General features: G+C 42.4%; 1 protein-coding gene across 5 annotated transcripts in view; it reads left to right on the top strand.

Annotated features, from left to right (window-relative positions):
• Positions 1-21,285, top strand: part of ptprfb (protein tyrosine phosphatase receptor type Fb) — a 144,757-nt gene that overhangs the window by 47,726 nt on the left and 75,746 nt on the right. For all 5 annotated transcript variants that reach the window (XM_028428005.1, XM_028428009.1, XM_028428008.1 and 2 more), the window contains exons 2-4: positions 2,168-2,342; positions 12,793-12,938; positions 13,707-13,848. In XM_028428005.1, the coding sequence (XP_028283806.1) occupies positions 2,243-2,342; positions 12,793-12,938; positions 13,707-13,848 (388 nt within the window). In that variant the 5' untranslated portion in view covers positions 2,168-2,242. The remainder of the gene's footprint in view (positions 1-2,167; positions 2,343-12,792; positions 12,939-13,706; positions 13,849-21,285) is intronic.

The raw sequence follows: 21,285 nt of genomic DNA, 5'->3' as shown, positions 1-21,285 counted from the left end.
AAAGCTAACTTGAAGTATTAGCTTGAAATAAAAATGAGGTCTAAATATCTGTAATTCTGCAGCCTGCAGGGAGAGGGGTGTGATCCTGCTCTTCAGCACTCTCAGCAGTGCGTTTGTTATTTTTCTTCTTCTCTGGTCTGCTGCAGCTTAACACACCAACAATAAATGGCTTTCTCATTAGCAGTGAAGGTGAAGCAGCTTTTCGTGGGTAATTCTTCAGACTCCACATGCAGGGAGGAGTATTATAAAGCTTGATACAGCTTGAACTCTCACAGAGACGATAGATGACTGTTGAACGTGTTGTTTGGAAATTCCTTAGATGCAAGGTGTGTTCGTGAATGGGAAATTGGTTTAGCAGACCTGAAAGCCCAGAGGCACATTCCTAAAAGTGACAAACGGCGATGAAGAACTCACTGACGGTGATGTCTGTCTGCTTGCTGTGTCCAGGTGAGGCACCAGGCCTGAATCAAGCACACGTACACAGAGCATTCCTACACGTTGTGTTACCTGGCCGTTTTTTCTTTGCATTGACTTGTCAAAGTCGGTTAAAGGAGAACTCAGATGACGAAAAGCAAAGTGTTGAAATTTTGCTTTGCTAAGATCTCTGACCTAACACTGGGTTTTTTCCTTTGGTCTTGTTTAACAAAGAGGGTGGTCGAAGAGATGCCTGGTGTGTGAGATTTTCTCTTGTTTCCACCCGCATTGAAATAGCCACATGAGTAATGGGGCTGCTCAACACCTCCACAGGGTTAAGACTGGTTTTTCTTTCCCCTTCCTCAAGATACTGGAGGCATTGTGTTCCTGACACCCTAACTTATTTAGCTGAAGTGAACAGACTAAAGCTGACCGGCCACCCAGCAAGCCTTGAGATATATTCCACACACATCATGAGCGGCCTCTTCTTTCTCTCTTCACAAATATCAGCAATCATTATTGTTCAGTCGCCACTGTAAACTGGGCAGCGAGATCGAACAGATGAGCTGTGAATGTTTTCAGTTCGATTCCAATAGGCCTCCTTTTTAAAAGCCTGGTACGGAGCCGTTGTCAGGGAGCTCCTGAAGACAAAGTAGGCTTACTCTAAAAGTTTAAAAACTTTTCTCATTTCAGCTCTTTTTTTTTTCCTGAAGTCCTCTGGAGAGACTGCTTTAATTCCATCAAAAGAGAGATATCTATCCTTACCATATTGTGGTCTCCTGTACAGCATGATGATTACTCATCACAGATGGCCATGGGCTAGAGAATAGGGATAAGATACTTAGTTAGCTCAATTCACGAGGATGCACAGTTACTTTGCTCTTAATAACAATAGACATTGAAACTGGAGGCCATAACAAACGTAAGGCCGTGTATCTGAAGCTTTATCTTCTTTCCTTATGATCTAATTCCTAAAAATACAAGGCGTTTCCTTTCTTTGTGGAGCAGCCTTTTGTTTTGTGTGTCTGCTCCGGAGAGAGCTTTCTTGTTTATTAGTTTGGTTAATTATGGTTAATTTGTGGTACACCTGCTGCTGCTGCTTTGTTGACCACTCATGACCCCTCCTCCCCGGCCGTCCCTGGGGTATGTGTTGTATGTTAAATGTTTATGTATGCATGCATGTTGTCATGCTATGAGATCATGGCACTTAGTGTGATTTGAAACCATCTGGAAGACACCAGTTCTCAATTTCCTAATGGGGGAACATTAAGTGGGCGGTGGTCCTCGGGGAGTGCTGTTTAGGAGGTCCTCTGGGTTTTTAACTGATCCCCACTGTGAGAGGGAGGGTGGCTGAGGAGCTTAAGCACACGTCCTGACCTCCTCTTTGTTCTTGTTATCCCTTTTTTTGTTTTTTCCCCAAATAATGTCCCTCTGTAGAAGTGAGCTGCATGTGTTTTCCACCTCGTCTCCTGATGTGCTTTGCGGGTTACATTCACTTCGCTTGTATCTTCCTCTGCCCCCGAGCAGGATTTGTTGTGGGTATTAGGTGCCTTGTTGAACGCATCCAGAGATCTCCAGCGTTGTGCGTTGTTGTTTTCTTTACAAGTGTACAACATTTCTGTCTCTTTTGGTTGTTGCTTTTGAAATTCCTGCTCTACTGTGTTGTTATGCTCATTCAAATATATGCAAATGTATGGTGAGTTTGAATACTAATGTTTCTGCACCCCTGTTCTGCATGTGTTTGCTCTCCCAGGTGTTAGTCTTTGATCCTGTCAGAGTGGGACGTGTCTAGCAGGGGACTGAGGAGGAAGCAGTGCCAACTTGGAACATGGTGCCTAATATTCACCTGGCAGTGCCCCTCCTGCCCAGAGGGGCGTTGCTGTTCCTGCTTCTACTCAGCTGCATGGTGCTTTCCTCACAGGCAGACAGTAAGTAACCTCATTCACCTGTGAAGTTTTGCTTTTGTTTCCCTGCAATCTGCTCACGCACAGTAAGCACACTACAATAAGTATTTCCACAGTGGGAGCATTGGAGCATCTAATTTGCTACACCTATAGGGAAAATTGGACACAATGGTAGGACGTTTCTGTGAGAATAACTCGGAGTATGTTACCATATTCAGAGATCAGTGGAAACCTGCTTCATCTAACAGCGCTGACATAGTGAGTCTAACACACTACAGTAGTGCATATTAACTGAATATATTGTTTGCACACTGTGCTGCATAGAGCTTCTTTCTAAATGGATTTCACTTTTTTTTTTTTACATTTCATGTGTTCTGTGAATTCCAGCCAACAGAAATAGCAGCTTGTCTAATGCATGTCCCCAAGCATAAAGAGAGCTTTAGCATCTGAGCTAAAAATAAGCATACAATGCAGACAGTGAAGGCCTCTGTGCCTGGTTGTCAATCTGAATGTCAGTTGTGGCTGGAAGACGTAAAGTGCGTCACCACAGCCAAGAAGCTCTGCCCTGCCAGAGATGGGGTCAGGGGCAGAATTAATTCAGCACATGACCTCACCTATAGTCCTGTCACAGGGTCACTGTAATTCAATTATACACCAGCTCCTCCCTCGTTCCCTCACACGACCACACCGACTGCTCCGTCCTTTCAAACATGTATCAGACGGGGCTCGGTTTTCTGTACCCTTTGCCTCCTCTCACTCTAACACCTACTGTGTTATCATCCTCGTCTCTCGCCGTGTGTCTGCACTTTTGCACAGTATCACTGTGAGCTTGACCTTGCAGAAAAGTTTTGCTGTCCTGTCTCTTTTCTTGTGGTCTGGCAAGACTGTCTTTGCTCTAGTTGTAATTTGATCAGACCAAATCAAACTTTGACTGAGGCAGTTGTGCTTAAGTAAGATGTTAAACATTGGATCCATCCACAGACCTGGATCCGACCAAACCAACCAGTCCTATTAACAACCAATGAAGAATCGAAATAGGAATAATTGATGTGAAAGAAATGAATTCAATAGCTGTGAGAGCATCTCTGTGAGGTCATGATATGCTGTATACCTGCACTTTTCTATGCCTGGCTTTTTAATTGCAGCCAAGGGAATGAAGTAAATTGATTCAATTGCCTGTGCTTTTCAGAGATTATCAAGTAGAAGGCATAATGTCATGGGGCTTTGAAGATATTAGAAAGAAAGATATTACTTAAATATGCCGAGTCTGTCAGATACCTGCAGCTCAGAGTGAGTTTGGATGAGTCCTTGATTATTATTATTATTATGCAGTCTCTATTTGCCATTTTCCAGAGGCAAAGATACACACACAGCAGACTAGCTTGTGTTTTTGCTGTTTTTCCAATCTAGGAACAATGAGTTAACGTGTCATGTGTAGTAACTGTTTTTAATCTAGTGTTTGAGCTTTCTGCTTTCTGGCTCCTTCACTCCTAGATTGCTCAGGTCTCTAATTTGAGTTATCATATCATTTGCGGATAAAAATGGAGCATTTTAATTAAGAGACTCTGATGTGACAAGCTGGCACAAGCGTTCTTATTGAAGGTACACCCAGAACACTGTTACATGAACACAAGTGAAAAGATGGAATTACGGCTTGGAAAAAAAAAAAAAAAGCCTTTCTGGTCTGGTCTGGGGTTAATCTATGGTTGTAGTCAAATGTAAGCACACATGGGAAACAGCCCTGCACTTGTATTATCCAGACTGTAAAGCAAACAGACATAGAATTAAAATAAGCCAGTTGAGGGGGCAAAAATAACACCTACCACTAATGTCAGGGTTGTGTGCGTTCAGTGCCTATAATTTGTATGCAACTTAGTTATGTGAACTTGATACTTCTGGTCTGGATTTCCTGTATTACAGGGCAGACAGCAGACAGATATTATGGGTGGGGTTCCTGGCAAGGAACATGGGTTCAGCCTGGTGTCCTTGTCTCCACCTTGAAAAAAAAAAAAAACTTATGAGAACCAACACGTAGCAAACATGTGTCTTATATGTGTGTAAGAAGTGCTGGTTATTGTTTTGGTAGGTTATTGCTTGCCGGTGGCTGCATCTCAAAGGTTGTTGTCACACTGTTTGTTTGACTTATGATGGTGCAATTCATCATGATTTAGCAGCACAAATAAGTACAAGAAACCCTCCACCAGCACTATCAGTGGCATTATTCATCTTATATTATCGAGTGGGCACACAATACAGTGTGATTACTCTGAGTGCTGATCACAGACGTCCCATCGATCCCCAGGGAGCTCAGCCTAATCAACCAGCTCTATACAGCCTCCTTATACACAATAGGCCAGTGGCCCACAAGGTCAGCTTCAAAGTCACACATACCCAGCACTTAAATGTAATGGTTATCTTTTTGTAGGGCTGTCATTGTGAGTTATTTCATTGGCTTTAATAAGCTTTTGATGTATGTGTCTGCTCACATGTTCTAATCTTTTGCTCGCTTTTCATGTGAGGTGCACGACCACCGAGGCCTCCTTTGTACCTGGATCAACTGTTTGTACTCCCAGTGGCAACATAATTAAGTTTAAAATTACTTTTTATAACAAATCACTGCTACTTTTTAGTGTCTTATTTCTGACCCTCCATGTGCAGCCATCAGATTAACTGCAGGGTATTTGACTATTTTGTTGCCGTTGTGTTTCTTTATTGTCCAAATGTTAGACTTTAAACACGATGTTTCCCAGGAGAGACTACGGCTAAATATATGTTTACTCAGAATGTCCCTCAATAGCCTGACATTACATGAGATAATCTTTGGAGATTGATTTGGCAATTTCTCGAGAGCTCTTACAATGGACGTGCCAAAGTGGTTTGGAGATGGGTGACCAGATGGGGGGGCTCGGGTGGCTGGAAATTGAATTGTATTTTTAAGTGTCCATATGGTCACCCAGTTCAAAAACTGACAGGGGCAGAAATTGATTCTTTTTTAATTAAAAGTAACCATATCCACCTTGGAGAGCCACTCGGAGAGTAATGCAGTTAGCACACAGCTGTGGTCCACACACATCACCCAGACAGGCAGGCGTGCTGAGAGAATGACAGAGACACGCTGAGCCGAACAATAGGAAATGCACTCCAGGAGAAAGCAGCATATATGGGAGAACAACATCTGCAAGATAAAAGGTTGAAAAGAGAGTGTTCTAGAGGTTGGAGAGAGAGATTTGATGGGAAGTTGTTTTTATAAGCCAGTGCAGCAATGTCAAGAATGGAGGGAGGAAAGGGTGCTCGGAGGTTAATGATGTGAGATTAATAGTTTAATTAGGAAGCTCAATAGCAGGGCCAGAGGCGGCCACCCAAACCCCTCTGCTCTGTCCTGGTTTCAGCAGTGCCCCCGGATGACAGGCGGTTCCTGTTGTCCTGTGTCCTTCCAGAAAAGGGCAGACGGAGAAAGACATTTCTGTTTTTATTGACAAGAAACAGAAACTAATGTTCTGTTGTGCATAGTCGGCACAGATTCTAAATATTTGGCATAGTTTAAGACCATGAAGAGATGGTAAGATTCAGGGTGGCACGCCGCCACACACTCCTGTGTTGTTTACTTTTGGAACATCCTCTAAGGTGCATTTAAAGGCATTTAACTCAACCCAAACAGCCTGTGGACATGGAGCAGAATAAAACAACGTTGAATCTCAAGTGGGATCTATTTCATGGGTAAATGGTCAGCTCAGCTTTTCAAAGATGTGCAGTCATAACGGAGGAAACAAAAGATCACGTGGGCACCTTTAGAGCCAGGATCTTTTTTTTTTTCTTTTTTTTTTTTTCAAGTGTCCCTGCCGTAACATCATTTAATTTTACCCCTCAATTTTGGCTAGTGGAAAGTTGAATTACTTAAGGAGTTCCAGGCCATGTGGGTGAGACGATGAGAACAATGGTTGGGGCTCTTTGTGGTCTCCGGGGGGAAGGCTAATCTAGGGGAGGCAAATTAATGAGGTTAGTGGGGTCGCAGGGTGTGTGTGTGTGTGTGTGTGTGTGTGTGTGTGTGTGTGTGTGTGTGTGTGTGTGGTGATGGATGATGAGCTAACCCCAAAATGGAATTTCTGAAGAAGCTAGGAGCTATCTGTGCAGCTGAGCCCCCCCCCCCCCCCCCCCCCCAACAAGCCAGCACCTCCTGGGATCACTTAACAATCTCCCCACATTGGTCTATTACCCGAGCCAAGGTTGGACTGTACCTCCCAGCATTAACAAAGCGCCCCCTCCACCACCGCCTCCACACCAGTTGGACTGAATCTCCTTTCGTGCTCCCACAGCAACTTTAGAGGAGTACCTTGGATCACAAAGGTGTCACGCACTTTACTTATTACACGTGTTTTTTTTGCATGCAAGTGTCCCCAGGTTGACGCCCACACATGCCTTCAGATGCAACAGTCAAACCGCTCAGATTCATGACAGCACAAATGAGAACATTTCATCAAGCGAGCCAAATGAACATTGGAGGTGATGTTGCCGCAGGCTTATGCAGATGAGCTGGTGCAGTTCAGCTGACACATTAGCAGGCTTCTCTTTGTATGTTAGGATCACGTACATACTGTATATATAAAAGGAGCTTGTTCACCTGAGATTCAGGCTGATTCTGCATGTTACATCTGCATTCTGTGGCAGACTATGCATTAGTTGTTTTCAGATAATGACACAGTGAGTCACCAGGCAGGCAAAAGAAAAACAAAAAAAAAATGCCCTCATTTCAAAACTGTAATTTGAAACAGCTTGTTGCAGCAAAAATAGTTTTATTCTGAGAGAGCATGACAATAAACCCGTCTTTATTCGGTGTTAAAACGTACCTTACAGGAATCAGGTGGTTTCAATGGAAGTAGTGAGTCATCTATGACTAGATCTAGGTTAGGCACTAGTTTAAACACCACCAGTAATGTAACACCTCAGACTCCCAGCTGTGTGATACCACCCACATCCTCTCCACCACAAAACAAGACACAATAATGCATTTATTCTTGTATATTTAATTTTTTTTTTTAAACAGTTGTTTTTAATGCCCACTCCAAGCATCGGTCACCTATCCCATTTTTCCTTCAAATGTCACATATTGACAGACAGTGAAGAAGAGAGAGGGAGCAGACATGAGAGTTGCCTCCCTCGTTCATAATCGGCTTGAGAAGATGAAAGCCATTACATTAATGTTGCTCACACTGGGAAGAGAGAAGTGAAGGGTAATTGCACTTAGAGTTCTTTTTCTTCTCCACTGTCTTGAATAATTCAGAGAAGGCTGGAAGGCCTGATAGAAAGCTCGTCTCTGTGATCCGCAGGGGTACTGAAAGTTTTTCTTTTTTTCTTCTCTCTTCTATAGGTTTAGACATTTTGTCTTAAGTACAGTGTCTCTAATGATGAATCGCACATTACTCCTGCGATTTCACTTAAGTTCTGATAATGTCTATAAAGCTCTATCACTCATCAGCCACCATCATTCTAAAAAAAAAAAAAAAAGTTTCTGGCGTCTGCGTTATCGTAAGTGAATGCGACGTGAGCCGACTGTTAATGAGTCAGAGAGGAGCAACGTTTGTCGGGTTTGATTCTAGGGTTTTCTCTGAGAATCTTTGTCTCATACAGAATTCATTTAGGCGAAGAAAATCATCTAATCTATACAACTTCTGATACCTGTGTGTAGTTCAGACACTTGTTCTAGTTGATTAATCAATTATTCAGTCAACAGATAAATATTTGAAGCCACCCTTTTTTGATTTTTCTTACATGAAAGTACGATTAAAATCATTCTTTGGGGCTTCAAATGTCATCACACCACCCCGGTTGTTATGCTGTGTGGCCACTTCCACTCGGGACACATCTCTCTTTGCTCAGATGTAGGCTCAGGTTGCAGGTGTTACCACACTTAACCTGTGTAATCTGTGTTGTTTCCTTTGTACAAGTAGTTGGAGTCGAGCCCTATACCAGCTATAATTACTGCACTGATAACAACTGATGACAGTCATTTTATGAGCTGATTAGCTTCAGATGACCTTGTTTTTATTCCTGGTCAGACAATATGTTAATGTTGGAAAAATGGAAAAAATGATAATTTAATACAATAATCTGCGTGTTAATTGATAATAAAAAATGCAAGGAGCAACGCAGCAGCTATTATCCTGCCTCATTTTGTAAACATTTGACAACGTTAAGATTCATATTCATCTAAAAACTGAGGAATATAAATAAATCATCCTCACCTGCGAGAGATTATGTACGATCTCCACACATACATTGTATTATGCGTCATGTACACATGTTGTTTCTGCAGGAAAAAAACAAAAAAACAAAGACAATGCTTGAAGGTGTTCAGCTGTAACGCAGAAATGCAGATAGCACACATGATGTTTATTGATATTAAACAAACAGCATGAAGTGCAGTTGACTTTATCGGGGTAAATAACTTGCAGGGGAGGCGGCTTTATATGGAATTAATTGCAAACAAGTTGCCTGCTAATGGCCTGAAAAGGCCTTAATGGAAGTATTCCATTAAAACAACCAGTACTGATGCCATCAGACAAATTTCCACTAAGTGTTGCCTCATGAAAATGATAACTTGCTAATCCATTATTAATAGGAATGAATGGTTTTCTCTCTGCCGTGTGCATATCGATCCCTGATACTCTACACTGCAGAGTAGCTCTCGCTGGGCACTCTGGCAGGCTTGGGAATACACTAATTGTTAGCCACACAAGTGCCATTTACGCGACTCTCCCTGCTGTCTCTGCTTTTATTACAAGCTTTACTCCGAGGGGGGAAAAATGGTAGCTACACAGGAGAAAAAAAAAACCACAGTAACACTGCGCTGGATTAATATTTCAACACGTTTCTGCTTTATCCACCTTACATGAAGCCCACCTGACTCGATCATTAGCCCATACTTAAGACCAATTTTCTTGTTGGCTTTGACAGAGTTGATTTCTATCCCGGTATTGACAGGTGTTCCTGCTCAGCTATCACAACACATTTGTCTGGTGAGAAATCTGCATTGGAGTTCAGGAACCTTTCATCTCTCTAATGACCTCAGACCTCACAAATACTGCTGCAGGCATCAGGGTAACCGAGAGGAGCTGTTTAATCCCCCCCACACACACAGAGCAATCAGCAGCCTTCGGGCTCCCTCGGTGCTGTCTAACACCAGGATCTATGCAGATTTAGCTGCACTCAGGGGTCAGATTTAAATTCCACATCGCTTCCATGATTTTAAATGACAAAGATCAGAAATACTATAAATGACTTGCTGCTACTGTGGTTGAACTTTATATCGCATGTTATGAACACCTGGCATTAAAAGCGATTGCATTCACTTCCCTAATAACCCTGCATTTCTTTAATTATGTCTATCAGGACGTGTGGTGGCAAAAAGGAAACACCCATTAGTCTCGGTAAATTGGGTGTAGTGTCTTTTTTTTTTCTTTGATTATTTAATTTATTCCATTCATTATTTTTAAATAAAAGCCTTTTTGCTCTAGTGAGGCAAAAAAAAATGTTTCTTTGCTTTCCACCATGTTTGTGCACATCACTTTTTGATCTTTCTGCTGCATCCACTTGCCAATTAAATCCAGTAGTTTAAATGATGCTGCTGCTTTCCTGCTTTGATTTTAAGCTAAGATTGTCAGTAATTAGATCAACTCTGTAATTTGGCCTAAAAGTCTGGTAAATCTGGAGCGTTCAGGAGCCTGGTAAACCTCCAGTCCTGAAAAAAATGCTCCCGTCAGTTTGAGAACGTTAAAGCCTTGTCACAACAGGAGTTTTGACTGCGATGTATGAACGCACAGAAAGAGTTGAGGCTGAGAGAAGGATTTGCATAGGTAGGCTTATGTGTTTTCCACTTCGTCCCCTCCATTGTTTTCATGTGACAACTGTCTGACAGCCAGGAAAATGGGACACGGGCAAGGAAAAAAAGGTTGAGTCTGGATTTTGTCTCTTTCTCTCTTTCTCTCTAAGAAAAGAAGTGACAAACCCAACAGTTTGATATCCTCTCTGCCACAGTGGCGGCGCAGTGATTGGAGGAACACTAACTCCAGTCCAGAAATAAATGCCTTTGCCCTCTCGTTGCAGTGTGTTAGGACCACTATTAACCCCATGTGGAAGTCCGGGGTTTAAGGTCACCACAGACCTTTCTGAGATGTTGCGATTTAATCCTTGGTGAGGTCGGGATTAATGATGGACAGCTCCAAAATTTGCCATAGTTTAGCCTGTGAGTCACGGGTCAACTATCGAAATTCATGGGAAGCTGGTTTAAGAGGATTAATACTGGAAAGGCTCAGAGAGGCCAGTTTACCCTATTCCTCTGTTTATCCCCCCCAAAATCCTTATGATTTCTAAGGTCCAGCGCTTCCTGACTTTGTGGCAATACGTCAGCTTACATCCTTTAATTTGAAGCATGTGCAGAGAACTGTTTTAATGCTGCCTGATCTCCATTTGAGCAGCAGAGTGAAAAGCCCTCACATCCATTTAAATGCAACTGCTGTGAGCAGATGTTAGCAGCAAGTCTTGGAAGTCAGATTGGTGATAATCAGGTCTTGAGGATTCCAACTCACCACCCATGCACGCACTGATGCATGCTCAGGCATAGCTTATCAGGTTAGAATTGTTAACGCTGCCACCTGCATGTCTGTCACACTCACATTCTCACACTATACAAGAGGATTTATCACCATGCTGTTGCAGAAAAATCATTGTTTAAATGTCAGGTGGGTGGAGGAACTAAGGCTGCTGTGCATTACCAAGCATGCACTGCCTGCATTCTTACCCTGTTGTGTGAGGGTTTGTAAATGACCAAAGGAGTTGAATCTATTATTACACACTAATATGACAGTTATGGATTCCCCACTAGCACACACATGATATTTATGTCATTATTTTGCCTTCTTTTCTTAGTACAGTGCCTCTTTTCTATCATCACTGCGCCTGATGCACACCTCTCTATGTCAAGTGTATGCAGCGGTTTATGATATATGATACTATATATATACCATATATTTGCTATTGTCAGGTCATAAATTCGTCAAGTAATTGTCTTGAGCAATGTCTGACCATAAAATAATACAAAACACACAGATGTTACCTTCATATAATTTGCTCTATTTATATCTGTCTATTTAATGAGTGGCTAAGGTAGCTGTTTGAAAAATCTGTTTTAGCTTAATTAAAATGGTTAAAATCTGTAGTTTATTTGATCTAATTTCATTCTTTTAAGTCAGGAAGTCTCATATTCAAATGTTCTGAAACTAAAAACTAATAAAGGCTGAGTATTTAAAAGAAAAACAAAAGATTTTAAGTTGAACAGCACAGTAGTTTCTTTATTTCCCATCAAGGTGTTACACATGCATGCACGCCTCACTGCCTGCAGGCGTGCAGTATTCTTTTTTTTTATTATTATATATTACTGTGTTGCTTGAAGAATGCTCCCCTGCAGAAACATCCTTGAGCAAGGTCGACCAGCACCACCTCTCCTCCTCTAACTGAGTTATAACAGGTGGACCTGGAGTCCCATCCGCAGCTGAAAATAGCGCAATGCTATGCTAACTATACATTGACCTCCCAGCCAACCTTCCTTATCCAATGTTATATTAGAACACATAAAAAGAGAAGAATGGTGGCAGCCATTGCTGGTTGTTCCCCAGCGCGTGCTCAGCGAGGGAAGGCTGGCGTCTCCTTTGTGTACACAGCGTAATGATTTACCCCTTTGTGTGCGTCTCCGTGGGGCAGTCTGCTCGTCTGTGGTTTAGGTGTTCCCCACCTCCCTCTTTAAAGACTCTGGAGATGAAACAGGAGCTGACGGAGCTGGTAATAAGGACATTGTGTCATGTCGCTGAAACCAGGATTATGCACATCTGAGGCTGTAAAATAAACATAAAACATGGCGGCTAAAGCGCGGAGCTAAGGTTGCGCTTATTGTAGCATCGTGTCAGCTTTGACAGGCTGCCGATAAAACACACACGTTATTGTCATATGCACAATGATGCTGGGTGTGGTGCTCTGTGAGGCCCTGAAGGCAAACAAGGAGAAACACTGTTGAAGGCGTTCACTAAGGTAGTCTGCTCTGTTGTGTCTCAGAAGCCGTTACAGAATCAAAACATTGCTGTTGTCTTGGTGCTCTTTTCCGTGACTGACTGTCCTGTTTCAAAGCAGAGGTGATAAATCGAACATGATACAGTGACAGACAAAGGCTGGATGTTTCTCCCATGACTGAGCTGCAGGTGTGTGCAGCAACAATGCCTGTGTGAGGTTTCTCATGGTTGCCTTTGTGTGGAGAAAATGATACCCTCAGATAACCAAGTTTTACATGCTGATGTGGCAGAGGCACCACAGTACCATCACCTTCACCACTCCCTCCTCCCTTCTGCTCTGCTTCTCCCTCTCCCTCGACTCTCTGCCTGTGTTTTCCTGCCATTAACTTCCCCCCCCCCCTTTGCTTCATCTTCCTCAGGCATGCCAAGTTTTGTCAAATCCCCTGATGACCAGACGGGCATCTCGGGCGGAGTTGCCTCGTTTGTGTGCCAGGCCACCGGGGAGCCTAAACCCAGAATCACCTGGATGAAGAAAGGCAAGAAAGTCAGCTCCCAGCGCTTCGAGGTGGGCACTCACGCGTGACTTTCACGCCCCCGAAAACTCGCACACTTACCACATGTATGCACGTAACACAGGCAGACACAAAGACAACACACATGTTTCAGGCATGGGCTTTAGACTTTTTGTAAGCTGCTCTCATTAAGACACTCTCACAACACACACACACAATCAACAGTCCTGCTATTGAGCAACACACCAAGTCTTCTTCAAGCAAAACCAGACAGCCCTCTCTTCTCTTTAATCTCCCTCCATCGAGATTTATATAGTCTGCTTCATCTCTTTCTGTCTTTTCACACCCTCGTCCTCCCCCTTCTGTTCCTCAGCTACACCATCTCTGGCCATACACGCTCTTGATGTATTTCCCCTCCCTCTTTTGAACCCATATAAACAGAAGGAAATGCCTTAGGTTGGAGCTCTTGCCGCTTCTGATCAGTCTTACCTCTGTAACATAATGTTATGTGGTAGCTGGAGGGGTGACTGTAGGTTTGTTCCCCTGGTTCCTCGGTGTGAAACTTGTTGTGCTTCTGTTTTTTTTGACATGATGCCATATTATTCCAACAGATTTGATGTTTAGGAGAACATAGTGGCAAATTTATAAGCAGCAAAACAAATGTCTGTAAGTTATTCTTACAGCAGAGCTACAAAAAAAATCATGAAAATGTTAATCTGTGGGTTTTAATGTGCTTTATTTATATCTTGCAATAAAAAAAAGGAAGAACAGGCCTCTAAAAAACAACAACCTGCCCTTTCACTTTGCCTTGGCTCTCCCAGGTGATTGAGTTTGATGACGGTTCGGGCTCCGTACTGCGGATCCAGCCACTGCGCACACACAGAGACGAAGCCATTTACGAGTGCACCGCCACTAACAGTGCTGGCGAGATCAACACCAGCGCCAAGCTTACGGTGCTTGAAGGTAAGATAAGTCTTTTTTTTTTTTCCACTTGGTTTCTCTTAATCTTACTTTCAACCCACCTCTCTTTTCTCCTTTTCTCTGCTACTAGTGGATTTTGAAGCTTTTATTCCACTATATCCACTATATCTATATAAATATGAGTTTTTAGCTTAATAATTCATACATAAACATTTACCAAATCTCTGGATTCCTGGTTTTTGGCTGTTTCATGGAGGAGCAGCAGATATATCTTAATGTAAGCTCCACAGAGTGGAAAGAAAGTGCAAGGAATGCGTTTTTAAATAAGATAGCACACCGTTCAGCAATTCAGCAAATGTGTGACCACAAGTCTTGTTATATTTTGACAAATATGTGCTGTTTATTGGCTATAATGCAGTATTTATTTTGTCACCTTCTCTATGAGCCACTTAGCCTTGTCTGAGTCTGCTCTGAAAAATATAATCAGTGCAATAATTAAAGAAAATACGCAGCTCTGCACCTGTGTGTGTGTGTGTGTATATATATATATATATATATATATATATATATATATATATATATACTGTTAAAAAATATATATATATATATATATATATATATATATATATATATATATATATATATATATATATATATATATATATATATATATACTGTTAAAATATATATATATATATATATATATATATATATATATATATTTTCAGTTTTATATTTTAACAGTTTTCAGTTGCCTGTTTTCCACATGTAGGAATGACCGCCATGCCTGCAGGCTAGTTTGACCTCCATGGACCCGCTTTCCCCTCTTGCTCATGGGGTTTATGTATGTGATTTATGTGGACAGAGTTTCTGCACCTCTCCCTGCACGGTCCTCCATTTCACTGTGATCACTGCGAGTATGAATTTCTTCTGTAATTGATTGTAATTTTTGTCATGTGGCTGCTGGTCGCTGCAGGAGTTGATTTCATTAGAAACTTGCAAGAAAGAAAAAAAAAGGAAGCTCCAGAGGTAGCCAGAGGGAGGATTATGGCCCTCCATAGCCATTACACTGGCATTAAAGCAGATCCCCTCTCATTCAAATACAGCCTTTCCCTCCCCTGTTTGAATCCCAACGTCTTACACCCACCCGTTCCTTTTTTCTCTGTCCATGCTGGTTTGATGATATCATCGACTGGGCTTGCGTAATCTTCCTGAAGGGACTTTTGTCCAGTGCAAAGAAAGGTTTTCCTTTTTTACCTCAAATTTGCACTGTAACATGAAGAGTGCTCTCGCCTGCAGAAAATAACAGCACTAACATGACAAGGAGCTCATATGAATGAGACGAGATTAATCATAGCGGTCGTGTCGAGGGTCCAAACGGGCCTCTAAGTTCTGATTAGTGATATGGACAACAGTCTTACTCAACAGTGAGCAACTGTTCTCAGCAGCAGACGTGCTTCGCATGAAGTTGTCTTGTCTGTGATCCTGAGCTCATTGTGATCGCTGCTGAGCCAACACACACAACTGATGCTTTTATCTATGTACGCTCTATTGTATGCAGACTAACAGACATGAGAGTTCTAGCTGTGGTTTTTTCTTTGTGTTATTGTAAAGAATCCGTTTAACACTACTGGCTTTTCACATGTAATGATTATAGCTTTTAATAACACTTCAAGGGAATAGGACAGGAAGTCTTTGACACCATTTGACATGAAATAACACACAAAACTACAACATGAAGAGTCGTAAAACAAAGGAGCTGCTTGCATTAAAGGTAGGGTAGGAGATTTTGAAAACTCAGTGAGAGTCAGCCAGATTTGGAAAGTAAACACACGCCCCTTTCTCTCGGAGCTCACCCCGAAGCCACGCCTCCCAATCACATGGACGCACATTACCTGAAGACGAGTCTGTGACTTCGGCCATCATGCACGTACCTCTCTGGTGCACGCAGAGCAGGAAGAGAGTGACAACCAGCCAATACTCCACGCAGGGTCCACCCGGAGGATTGGCTGGTGTTTTTAGTGTTTTATAGCTTCCACAGATGATTCATATTCTTCGCTTTAATGTAAAACTGCCGAACTAATTGGTTGCTATCGGATTGTAAAGAGAAGTTACACTAATTTAACAAAATTGAATCAGAATGAAATCTCCTACCCGACCTTTAAGCAATATTGATGATGATGAATAAGTAGCAATGAGGGATCCAACCAAATATAAACACCTGAGTCTGCATGTGTAGTCAGAGGTTAAAGACTTTCACTTCACCGTTAAGAGTCTCACAAACCTGCCAGTCACCACAGCTGCAAACATGTTGACATTCCGACCTGTGAGTACACACACACCCATCTTTTATTTTGATCTCAGCCACTCACATGTAAAGTCCCGTGATTGCATCTTTTCACAGTTGTGATGCTATCTTTGTTGACACAGCCTGTCTGCAGACAGACAGACAGACAGACAGACAAAGACCTGCCAAAAGGGCTCAGAACCGCCTCGACTATTAGAGAGCACACTTTGTTTTGATGACATATGCAGACAGACAGTCAGACTCACGAGGTGGATGCCCTACCTGTTGCGCTATCGTGGCAGGTTACAATGCATCCTCATAAAAAGTGTGGACAGCTGCTCTCAGCCTACAAACCTCTCCTGTGTTACCTGCACAGAGTGAGATGGCAGACGGCCAAAGTAAACAAGTTGCTGGTGAAGTCTTTGTCAAACCTTTGGCAACGCAAACAAAGGCAGATATTTATTCCTGGACCTGAACTCCAATAGGACGTTTCCAGGATGTTTGGTGTGTGTGTGTGTGTGTGTGTGTGTGTGAGCAATCGGATAAGAACGATGCTATCAACTCACAGAGTGTGAAGCTTGTTGCTATGACGCTGTGACTTTTGTTTATAGTTAGCTCAGCATTTATTATCATACAGCAACAGTTTTCCATTGTTATTGTTTTTAATGCACTCACAGAGAGGAACAGAAGCGCACATCATATTTCATCAAAGTAACTCTTTGAATATGCTCGTCCACAAGCCTGAGGATGAGCTGGACTTAGAGCATGTTAATACAGTCACGCATCCACACAAACCCACAACCGTCATGCATATTCAGTGACACAAACACACATACCCTTACGGATCAATGACGTCAGCAGCGCTCTATTTTTAGACCATTGTTCGTAGCCTAGTGATACATCAAGTTCATATCAGCAGCGCCGCACAAGAAAACACTGGGGCAGCACCAAACAGATGGAGACTAATGATCCTCCTCCTTAATGGGGCAGTGGTAGCCTGAAGGTTTCAGAAGAGTGTTGATTTTTGTTTGTTTGTTTGTTTGTTTGTTTATTTATTTATTTATACATTTTGAAGAAAGAGACTGAGAGACCGGCGAAGCTTCTCTAAACTTAATTCACTGTCCTTGAGCAAGGCATAGCACCGCAAAGCTGCTTAATGAGTAGCTGAGCATTGCTGAAAAACATGTCACGTCCCAGCCAACCTTCACTGAATAAATCAAAGTTGAAAAAATGACTTCATAAGCAAAAACGTCCCGAAAGAAGGCAAAAAAAAAAAAGTACATGTGACTTTGCATCTGCATGAAGTTGACATAATAGATTGGGCACCCCCATCCAGAGAGGCAGTGAGAATGGTGAATTCATTATAGCACTAAGTCGATCTGGATTATAGGTTTTAGCAGAGCAATGGAAGGTTGAGCGTTAATTATGATTATTTCATATACTGCCTCTTTTATTTTGTTATGCCAATCCGGCAAAATATGGATTATGACAGACACACCAGTGCAGCTTTACTGATGCTTTCAGTGCTCTGTACTATTTAAAGGGAAGTATCAGGGTTCAGGAGAGCGTTTCAGTGCCTGGATCCCTTATGATGCCAGTCCTGCATGGAAATACAAACACTGTGTTCACTGTTTTATTGGTTGACCTCACTGACAGTCACAGTTTTTGAACATTTTTCAATTTTTTAGTCACCGTTGACTCGTTTTGAACACAATCCTGGCATGAAGATATTTACATGTTACATGTTAGTTTTTAGGGCCCGAGCACCGAATGGTGCAAGAGCCCTATTGAAACCCTTAGGATTATTATTTTTTTTTTTTTTTTTTTTTTTTTTTTTTTTTTTTTTTTTTTTTTTTTTTTTTTTCCCCCTCCGAGATCGCATTTTTGGAGGCCTTAACATGCCCAAAAACTCACCAAACTTGGTAGAAAAATTCATTCGCCCGAAAAATTTTGAAATTTGCTGACTTTTGAAATGCACATATAAAAATGGCTCTATAGCGCCCCCAACGCGTAGCCCCTCTGGCCGGTTTGACACAGGATTATGAAAATTGGCACACATATGTATCACCTCAAGACGCACAAAAAAGTCTCTTGGACCCCCCCTCCAAACCCAACAGGAAGTCCGCCATTTGAAGGTTTGTGGCCATTTTTGGCGATGTGTGACCCTGCTGCCAAACTTTTCACGCCTCGCATACTTCAACGGATTGAGCTGAAATTCGCCGTGTCCACTCAGGACACCATAGGGAATAGACGCATTCCAAAACTCTTACAAAAGTCTGACGGTGTGGCCGGGGCGTGGCCTCAAAGTTTGACCATTTCTGAGGACACAGAAAGTCTCTATAACTTCTTCGTTTTCTGTCTGATCTGTTCGAAATGTCACATGTATGATCAGAGTCTGACCCTAAACACATCTATACAACAATATTGAGGCTTTGACAGAGCGCCACCTACTGGCTACACAAAATGTTGTGTTTTCATAGGTTTTTCTGCCTGCCCCTGTGGCCTGTTTTGCGTAGGGTCACGAAAATTGGCACACATGTGTATCACCCCAAGATGCACAAAAAAGTCTCTTGGACCCCCCCTCCAAACCCAACAGGAAGTCCGCCATTTTGAAATTTCTGTTAATTTTTGGCGATTTGTGACCCTGCTGCAAAACTTTTCACGCCTCGCATACTTCATCCAAATGAGCTAAAACTCACTGTGTCCACTCAGGACACCATAGGGAATAGACGCATTCCAAAACTCTTACAAAAGTCTGACGGTGTGGCGGGGGCGTGGCCTCAAAGTTGACCATTCGCCATTACAAAGGAAGTCACTGTATTTATTGCCCTAATGCGTAGCCCCGCTGGCCAGTTTGACACAGGATCACAAGAATTAGCACACATGTGTATCACCCCAAGACGCACAAAAAAGTCTCTTGGACCCCCCCTCCAAACCCAACAGGAAGTCCACCATTTTGACTTTTTTTTTGTAATTTTTACCGTTTTCTGACCCAGCTATAAAACTTTTCGTGCCTCGCATACTTCATGCAATTGAGCTGAAATTCACTGTGTCTACTCAGGACACCATAGGGAATAGACGCATTCCAAAACTCTTTCAAAAGTATTACCGTGTGGTGGGGGAGTGGCCTCAAAGTTGACCGTTCGCCATTACAAAGGAACTCGCTGTGTTTTATGCAGTACTACCCATATACTTTATGCAATGTGGACAAAATCTTACAGTACTGCTATGGACCCGAGTCTGAACAGACATATATGCTAATAGGATGATACGGTCATAGCGCCACCTACTGGTAGCAGGAAAGTTTGGTTGTAAACATGTGTTCGTTGTATCTCTGTGGAAATAAGAGGAGAGCATAGGACAGGAGAGTATAGGAGACAAGAGCATAGGAGAGAAGACTGCGATGGCCCCGCGGATCGCAAGGTGCGCGAGGGCCCGCAATGCTGCTTGCAGCTTTAATTTTACTTGATCTTGCCCGTGCAAAGCATTTGTATGACTTGTTAATTAACATGTAAACTAATGTGATCGTGGGGCGTTCCAAGTACTATCCAATGAGTTACTGTGATGATAAATGCTGTAATGTTGATCGTTTTATAGGGTTGTGTTGTAGTTGATGTGTGTAGCTGTCAGCTCTAAATTCAGGTCATGTAGGAGTAAGTATGTAATCATACAAGGCTTGTTCCTTGAGAGCTCTCCACAGAAGTTATGTTGGGCTTTGCTCACCTGTGGGGAGTTGTGAAGGCATGTTTTTTCACACTAGCCTAGTCAGGTTTTAGTGCTACTGCAGTCATGAGTCTGGAGTCACTCTGTAATTCTGTCACGCTGTAACAGCCCTGCTCTTTGTTCGTCGCAGTTCTCACGCCCCTGCCCGAGAGGTCACACCACTGAGACTTACATACAGGCCCACAGTCAGCTCAACCATTCCTCATTGTGCGTCTGTGCGTGTGTGAATAAGACACACACAGAGGCAGCATTAAAAAAAGAAAAAGTTCCTTTAGAGTTGTCACACTCATCCTGAGCTACAACTCACTGTGAAGTTTTGAGGAATTGTCTCACATGTAGAATCCCTTTTCTGTGTGTGAGTGAGAGAGAGAGAGAGAGTCAGTGACCTGTGTGCAGGTCTGACCTGTATGGATTAATAATGATGCAGGCATTGCTGAGACCACAGGGGGAGACGTGATTGAGAAATATGGTTGCAGTCTTTCGTTCCTCTCTCATTTCTGTGTCTCCATCTTCTCACGTCTGCCCCTTTCTCCCTCTCTCTCTCTGTGTTATGTACACCATACCGGACAGTGTGGTGGTGCTTTGACGTTGTAGTTGCGTAGTATATCAAGATGACCAGGGGGAACAATGACTCATTACATGGGTAACGATGCCAGTGTTCTGACCTTGAGCGCCCCCCCTTGAATTGAACTGCCTCAGTAAATGTCCAGGTAAATGGTGCTTGTCTCTGTGATGTATGAAATAAACTACTGCCGGCCAGAAAAGACATCTCAGCAGCTCACAACATCAGTCTTAAATGCAGTGTGCTGCCACTTTGCCATGTCAGGGCTATATGTCATGTTTTCACCGGTGTTAACATTTGATGAGCATGTAAAATGTAAAATGCAATGACTCAGATCCAGGGATGACTAAAAGGTGGCGTCATGGTGGCACTAATGGTGATGGTAAAACCGATGTGCCTCAGTGGTGCGTTGGATAGAGGTTTCAAAACATGACTTTTTTCTTCTTCTTTTTTTTTCCAAACCCAGCACCAAATTCTGATGAAATCGCCTTGAGTTAAAGCTTAAAAAAGTACATGTTTTTAATTGGCTTTTATCAGAGACCAGGGAATTGCAAAATTGACACGTTCTGGGAAAGGCCTACAGCAATGAAGGCTTACTTAGAAATAATAAGTCATATTTTCCAAGTAAAAACACGTCAGAAAGATTCTTAGTGAAGCGGTTCAACACAAACATCTAATTGGAGGTCACATATCACAGAGCAACACTGTACACTGCTGCTTTTATTTCCTTTTATAGCAATAAAGCGAAGTGACTCACACCACTGTTTGCCCTGCATAAACTACAGGCCTGAGCACTTGTAGTCATTTGTATTAAAAATATATCAAATCCCCGGAAAGTGAAAATATTAACAACTTCATGCACTGCATTAGTTTCACTGAAATTCCCCCCCTGCATTAAAAAAAACCC

Source organism: Parambassis ranga, chromosome 17 (assembly GCF_900634625.1).
Source record: "Parambassis ranga chromosome 17, fParRan2.1, whole genome shotgun sequence".
NCBI lineage: Eukaryota > Metazoa > Chordata > Actinopteri > Ambassidae > Parambassis > Parambassis ranga.
Note: the sequence above shows the minus strand (reverse complement) of the source record. Positions and strands in the feature narration are given on the sequence as shown.